Genomic DNA, 8,475 nt, shown 5'->3' with positions numbered 1-8,475 from the left:
GTCCACCAGCAAAATGGCAAGAGCACCCAAAGCTTTACCACCTTTGCCATACAGGATATCAAATGCTAAGCATATGCCTCAGATGATGGACAACACACAGAAAAAAAAAAATAATCAAAATGCAGGTTAGAGGGTCGTAGAAGACTAACATTTGTACGATGTAGCATATGTCAAATGTTCCTTTGCTTTACATCTGAAAGAAATTGTTTTGCTCTTTTTCATAAGAAGTGGGTTTGAACTTCTGTTACATTTCTCACATAAAATCAGGATTATTTTATATGTTAAGAATAATTTTGTTGTAACATTCATATGTATTACTTTGCATTAACATAGACTGCAGGTATCACATGATACCATCTGAAAAATATATATAAAAATGAAAATAACATTTTTCTCTGTATTTTTTATTTATCTGTGTCCTTAACGCTTGTGAATATCAATTTCAATCAAATCAGACTTCGGACCAACCTTCAGGACTCTAGAGGTTAAGCACCATACATATTCACAACCAAGCTACTTACTATTTGGAAATAATGGTTTATTCTTTATACAAATTGAACAAGGCGTACACCATCAAGTATGAAAAAGAACAAGGTATGACTGACACAGTAAAAAATTAAATAATTAGTATAAACTTAACAGTGGAAAAAGTTAATACAATTTTTACAAACAAATATATGCAATACTATTCACATACACATCCAATGTGGCCTTTGCTTCACTTAGCTTCCACACAGTAAAATTTTCAATAAATGTGGCATATCGTACTGTAGTACGATACCAAAGTTGGTCACACTCATAACTGATACTGTGGATCTGTTGAGCTTAGGAACTTTGACCTAATTAAAAACAGTTCAACAAAATGCAATGATTATGTATTTCATATAAAAACATGGCTGAAGAACAAATGTTTCTGTGATCTCAAAGCATTAACTACTCTGTGCATTAATGTAATTGGCAACATAATGAAACTTTGTCATTTGAATATCCTGCCAGCAGTACGCAATGCTAAATTAAGCTCCTTAAGTTTGTCACTGGATTACGTTTGTGCATTCAAAAGATAGTTAGTTTGAAACCAAAGCCCAAGAGTGAAATTCTTTCAAGTATTTTTTTATTCAAACAGGTGTGACACTTCCCATGTGGGTAGCTCTGCCTGTGCTTCCATGTTATCCTTATTTAAACTAAGATTTTTTACTGGAACTTCCTTCTAAATTAGCTGATGATGCTGTTCCAGGCTTTACCTCACTCAGTGGTACAAGTGCAGGTATTCCCAACATATTACAGATTTTGTTCCTAATAGGTCTTATCTCCTCAACAGCTTCATTCCACGAAGTTTCACTAAGCAGCTGCATCGCTCCGTCAACATCTGGAGCTTCGGACATCTCGTCACCATACATCAGCAGGGCCTCGTACAGTTGAGATGCTGTCAATTTCCGTGCCCACACAAACGGCTGGCATATGTACCGAGCCAGCCGACCTAGGGCACGTTTACGCACAGTGCCTGGCACCTGGAACAAAAAGAGCAAAATAATTTTGTTACACTTCCTGCTCAATTAGCAATGTTGTCAGTGATATGCGACCTATAAGTTCATCTGTGAAAGGGGAGTACGAGTGTTCACTAAAGTACTGCAAGGCGACTTGTAGGTTTAGCTTACGTTCAGAGCCAGTTTAAGGCCCAAAGAACACAAGTCACTGCTTGGAGTGTCTACGGAGGCACCACAACTGGAAGATTTCTAAATAAGATGTATCACAATTAGTAGCGGTTGCTTGGGGTACCGAGCTGACAGGGGCAGCGAAGTGCAAGATTTGTAAACAGTGAGCATCACAATTTGTAGCAATAACTGACACACATGTGTGTGTGTGGGGGGGGGGGGGGGGGGGCACACCAAATGATAAAGTGCTTGTGTGAGAAGATGTTCTCGAACCAGCCCATGCTTCTGTGCAAAAAAAGGGACACTAATCCAATAGCCACACCCCTTTGTAACCACATACCTAACATATTACTAGTTGGGGGGATGAATGCTAACTTGGAAAGAAGCATTATCTAAAGTCATTAAAAACTTGCTATATACCATGATTGTAAAGTCTGTTGACAGCTTCAACATCATTAGTAAAAATAAATTTATATTTCTAAAAGGTATTTCTAAAACAGTGACCATGTTTCATTCATAAATGACGGTTTGGAACAGCTAGACAAGACGACATTGCATGCTTGTATATTCTGCGAACTTTCAAAAGAGTCTGACTGTGTCCATCACAGGATACACTGGTATGCAAACCATAAGGATGAAAATAACTTTTGCGTGATGTGTCATATCCCAGTAACATAGCTCAATTAAACTTGGACCATACATAGAAAGAACTGCTACAGGACAGTACAGAAGGTAATTGAAAGCAATCCACGATGAGACAAACAGAAATGACACTTTTATTCAAAGACAATAAATGCAATGAAGTCAATGTGATGAGTGCGGTTGACAACTGCTGGATGTTTGTTGGTACATGGTATGGGACCATGCAGCAAGACATCTCCCCAACTCATCTGAAACATGCCCAGTGGGATTTAAGTTGGGGAAACAGGCAAGCCAATCCATTCACTTTATATCCTGTAGTTCCAAGAGCTCCTCCATTCCATCTGTGCTGTTCAATGTGGTTGCCCATTGTCACCCATAAAAATTAAATTTGGGCTGAATGCACCCCTGAAACAAGGCACATGCAGGAGTACAGTGCCAAAATAATGTTGCCTGGTGAGTGTGCTGTCCAAAGATTTGGAGGTCAGTACACTGATATGACATGAGGATTCCTCACACCATAACACCCAGACCACCAAAACAATAATGTTAGACAGTGTTCCTGGATGCATTACATGTTCCCACCTCTCGCTATATGAGAGTACGTCCAGAATCGTGTTGAACTTTATCATTTTGATGGTCTGTGTGTTACAATGTGGGAAGCCATAATGATGCATGGGCATACTGACTGCAAGTCCTTGAACATGCTACGCTCACCGGTCAACACTGTTGTGAGACTGACTACTCCTCTATGTGCGTGCATCTATTCAGGAGTGCATTCAGCCTTGAATCCATTTTTGTTGGTGATAACACTTGGCTGCATTGAACAGCACTGGGGGGGAACAGCTCTTGGAACGAGAGGATATTCAGTGAATGGTTTGGCCTGCCCATTCCCCCAATTTAAATCCATTCACGCACGTGTATGATGTGTTGGGAGATGTACTGCAGCACATCCAAATGCACCAATGTCCAGCCAGCAGTTATCAGCTGTGCAGGTGGAAGAATGGAACACCTGATTGCAAACAGCTCCTTACCAACTCTGTGGCCAGCACAGAAGCAACATTGCAGAGCTCAGGAAAACATCACAGAGCTGCACAGATGTCTGTGGTGATTACACATCCTTTTAGAACCACATGCTGCCTTTGGCAACGTCCAGGATACCATCGTACATTGCAGTTACTGCAATGTAATTACTGTCTTTGAATAAAAGTGTCATTTATATTCATCTCACTGCATATTTCTTTCAGTTTACCTTCTGTACTATATTGCAGCAGTTCTTCCTATTCTTCCTATGCATGGTCCAAGTTTCACTGACAGTGACACATCATGAGAAATTTACTTTTGTTCTTAAGTTCTGCACACCAGTGCATTTCTGCAGAAAGCAAGCCACTATGGAATCAGTGGACTAATTGGTAACTGACTAAGATCTTACTTACAGGGCAGGCATCAGATTTAGATGTAAAAGAGGAATGGATAACAAGAGTAGAGTCTGACTGTTGAATGGCACATTATGGAGTCCCACAAGGATCTGTTCCAGGTCCCTTAATTCTCATATAAATTAATTTACCTATTTTTGTCCACCAACAAAGCAAGTAACTTCATAATGTACATCAACAGTCAGAGTATTGAGATTTATAACAAAATATATGGCACTCTAAACTAAAACCAATCTGTTGCTTGCAAATATTCTGAAGTGGTTCCCAGTAAACTCATAAGCAATAAATCTCAGCAATACAAACTACATCTACTGTTTGTACTGTTCTCGAGTGTCCAGCCGAGTGCAGTTGTCCTCGACACCTCTAGAATGAGCGTCTTCACTACATTCCATTTCCTTTATACTGTGATCACTCCCCACCTGTTCCCCATAATCCAGTTGAAAGACACATCGCGTGAAGTGTCAGGAGGTTGTCATTGTCGAAGGTTGAGCGTGGACCCCAGTCCCTCAGTGCTCCCATAGCCTCTGTTGGGCACAGAACTGGCTCTCGGTCAATTCTGTGATTTTAATTGGCCAAGAGCTGGGTCCCCGGCTTTGCTCAGGGTGTTGCCACTGTCTCTGTTGATCAGTCCACTGGGCACTTGTGTTTTAATAGTCTCCTTCAGAAACAATCCCAAACCGATGAGGTCTGTCTTAACACTCTCGATTGCAGAACACTGCGTGGCTACAGGGGACACAATGGAGTATGAAGAAATGTGTATTACAATATAAAGCACAACACAGTAGTGTAGATACACAAAAGGAAAACTACAATCGCAGAACCAAAAATTCACAAGGACATAAAATTGTCAAGAGAACCACAAAAAAGACTAAACCAACATTCATATCTATAATATATTTACGTACAATATCAAACAAATTAAACACACTAATGAAGAACGCAAGTATCCAATTCGCATACAGAACCAACAATAATATCCAACATAGACTTCAGTCAGGAAAAACAAAATAACCAACATACACAGAACTACACAAAATCGAATGTCAATTGCAATAAATTTTACTTAGGACAGCAACTTTAGTAGCAATAAATTTTACTTAGGACAGCAACTTTAGTATAAGATATCGAGAGCATGCAAAATTTAGCAAAAATAATCCATCTACATTTTCAACCACTTAAAGAGCTATAACCTTAAAGAAGAATGAATAGAGCTAGCAATGACAATTTTACAACTATTACTCAAAGATTTAACATTGAACATACTTGAAGAAATAAAAGTCTGTGTACACACATTACAATGTCCTGGTGATATTTTAAATGAACGAATGTATTTAAAACATTAACATTTCATTCACATTAATTTTAATTTCCTAACTGAAGACAATGGGTACACAGAAACAATTACCCACAGACACACTAATTACGAAGATCAGCCCAAAATGACAAAATCAATACACCACGCAGACTGTAACCATATAACATCTTTGGCCAACTGTCACTATTGTTAATCTGTCAAATTAGACAATAAAACATCAAATTATAAAAATTACAAGAATGGATGATTAACAACATGAGCAAACCGCAAAACAGTCCCTAAGAGATATCTTCAACACTGCAAGCTCAATGGAATGTAAATATTATATATCAATTCTGTTGTTTGTGTAAGCATGGGAGGATGAATGTTCATGATGATTTTATGATGGAGTAAACTTTTTGTGGTGTTCTGTGCTGCGGAGGGGCGGCGAGGGGAGGCGGAGGGAAGGAGACAAAGGGTACCAACACATTCTGGATCCAAAACTACCTTCAGAGAACAACAAAACTTAATCGATGAATGTTTGTCTGGATGTCTTTTTTTATTACGATGTGGAAGGAGAAGGCCTTCTCTGTGTTGTGATGGAAGCAGCCAGAAAGAGGATAATAGTGGCCTCTATTTTTCTTTTAAAAAAATATGGGGGTTTGGAGATCTTTATTCCAAAAGCATTGCCAACCACTACTGAGGTACTTGCCCCACTGTTGTGACACAAGGCAGCAAATGGTCATATCACAAAACTCCTGAGGCTGCATTGTGAACCAGTTACAAATGTATTGCTTGACGTTCTCATCTGAAGTGAATTATTTGACTCTCAGTGCCTTCTTTAGCTCACTAGAAATGGCATAATCGCACAAAGACATGTCCAGACTATAAGGACAGTAACAGAGGATCTCCCGTTTGAATCTCTACACATGCTACTCGACGGTGTTTGCTCTATGGGGCCTTGCACAGTCGAGGAGTAGAATGGCCCCATGGCTGAGATGCCCTAGTAGTTTTGATTGTTCACTTTCAAAGAGTGGTCAAGGTTTGTAAGTATCATTGCTCACTCACTGTTGTTACATGCTGCAGGAAGTCGAAAGAAAGGGCTCCTGTGATAAAAGTTGAAGGTCAGCATACCCTTTTCTGTACTTGTTTGGACAGTGACCCTGGATGCTTTCACTGGAGACTTCGTTGTTCTGACTCGAGTCTGAACTGATGACACAATGTCTTGTCTTCAGCAACCAATTATGAAAGGGGCTTATTCCTTTCCTTGTCACAGAGCTGTAGACATTTAAGACAGAGTCCCATTCAAAATCTTTCCTGTGCTGGTTGAAGACTGAGGCATCTGTTGTGTGCACACTTTGTGAAATTTCAGTCTAGCCTTAATGACGGCAGGAACATTTCGGACGTCCAATCCAGCCTCTGTAACAATGGCTGTTACCATAATTCATCGGTCTTGAATAATAAGTGCATCCACCTACTGGACGATGACACCATTCCAGACCATACATCACTCGACAACATCTGTACACTTGTGCCATACTTCGATGAATTTCTGTTCCCCGCACTCATTCTGCTTTTAGAAAACATACACCCTTCCCCTCTTCTCTTTAAGCTTCCGTTTCCCTGTTTTCAGCATGAGTGTAGTGGGCCACTGAGAAGTGTGCATGCTTGTTCTGATGTCATGTGGGTGTGTGACCGTGTCACGCAAGTCCCAGTTTGTGAATTCAGCACTCTTACAGGGACTACACCTTCTGCTGCAGGCAATAACATTAGGACACTTTCCATGGTTTTTGTGTTACAGCTGCCAGCTCATTTTTTTCTGAATGTAACTTATATGTGGGAACAAATAAACAGTTATTAAATGATAGGTCTTTATGCCACTAAAATTTAAATTAGCACGTTTTGCGGACAGGCTTTCCTTCACATTTTACTTTTGCCACATATTGGCATTTCTGTTAATATTTGCACCTTTTATTGTGAAATATTATTAATGAATTAATCTCAAATCCAGAATCTATGTTGCGTTGACACACTGATCTACAGCATAGTCGAAAGCTTAGCAGTTGGTAGTTTCATTTTCTATTATTTTCTTTTTACTTGTGCCCAGAGTCCTGTAGGGTAAATACATATGTAAACAACATAAACCCCAAATGTCTGATAAAAGTAAATATTGAAAACTCTATATTAAGTTATTTATTATATATTTGTGGGTAGTTGTCCCTGCAAGCATTCAGTTTGACTGCACTCTAGCTTCTAGTTTCTTTAAGTTGTTGTTATGCTAAACACTTATTTATTTCTTCCAAGACTGAAATGAAAACATTCTAGCAACATTGGCTGTACAAATCGGCTGCTCAACCATCAAAACTTACCACTACAATTCACAGCTGGAGTTACTAAAGTACACTTGGGAAGACAGAGCATGGACAGATTCTCATAAAATTTTACCAGAAGGCCTATCGAACAGAAATTTTACCAGTGATGAGACATGGGTTTCCTATGCTAATACTTGGATCCCTACCCTTAAATGAAGAACTTCAGGATGCTATCTTCAACTGACTGCAACATCACACGGCACAATTTTACCTATATCTATATCTGTATATTTTCTCTGCAAGACACTGTACACTGTGTGGCAGAAGTTATATGATACCAATAATTCTACCATGTATTAAGTGAGAGAAAAATAACTATCTATATTCACCTTTACACACTTCTTAATCTCTCTTATCTTTTTCTCACAACACCTATGCAACATACATAAGAGGCAGAATAGTGGCCATATAGTCTCCTTTGATTGTAAGTTCTTTAAAATTACCCAACAGTGTTTCGTAGGAACCACCTCATCTCTCTTCCACAAGGATTCACATTTAAGCTCCAAGAGCATTTCTATTACACTTCTCTTAAGACTATATTGACCTGTTACATTCCTGGCAGTGAATTGCCGAGTATGTTCGATGCCTGCTGTTGCGCCTAATGGGTAAGGGCTACAAACACTGGAGCAGTACTCTAGTAGAATTGTTCACACTAATGTCTTGTAGCTATTTCATTTACAGATTCATTGAACTTTTCCAGAACTGTTTCAACAAATCTAAGTCTTCCATTCACCTTCATTAACACTGAATTTATGCGATCGTCCCATTTCATATGATGGAACTGAAAAAGTGTCTGCACTAATTCTCATGTGTCTCCAAAATAATAAAACTCTAGTTGGTACTTATGAGTAAAACAGCAGATCCTGGGGATGTTGGAAATCTATACAACTTTTTGAGGCATTTAGATGCCAAGACGGGTGCAGCAGAAAGGAAGTGCACTTATTATTGACCTTTGCCCTGTACATTCGAAGGAAACGTAATTTCTGAGGAATGTAAACGTTGTGTTCCTCCAAACTGCACAAGTCATCTGCAGCCACTGTACCTCTGAACCTGGACATAATACACTCTGTTAAACCCAGATA

General features: G+C 39.2%; 1 protein-coding gene across 1 annotated transcript in view; it reads right to left on the bottom strand.

The window, feature by feature from the left end:
- Positions 1–1,164: 1,164 nt before the first annotated feature.
- Positions 1,165–8,475, bottom strand: part of LOC124718966 (tubulin-specific chaperone D) — a 189,516-nt gene continuing 182,205 nt past the window's right edge. The window contains exon 18 of the mRNA XM_047244636.1: positions 1,165–1,508. Coding sequence (XP_047100592.1) covers positions 1,182–1,508 — 327 coding nt within the window. The 3' untranslated portion in view covers positions 1,165–1,181. The remainder of the gene's footprint in view (positions 1,509–8,475) is intronic.

Source organism: Schistocerca piceifrons, chromosome 10 (assembly GCF_021461385.2).
Source record: "Schistocerca piceifrons isolate TAMUIC-IGC-003096 chromosome 10, iqSchPice1.1, whole genome shotgun sequence".
NCBI classification, from domain to species: Eukaryota; Metazoa; Arthropoda; class Insecta; order Orthoptera; family Acrididae; genus Schistocerca; species Schistocerca piceifrons.
This window is presented reverse-complemented; position numbering and strand designations above follow the sequence as displayed.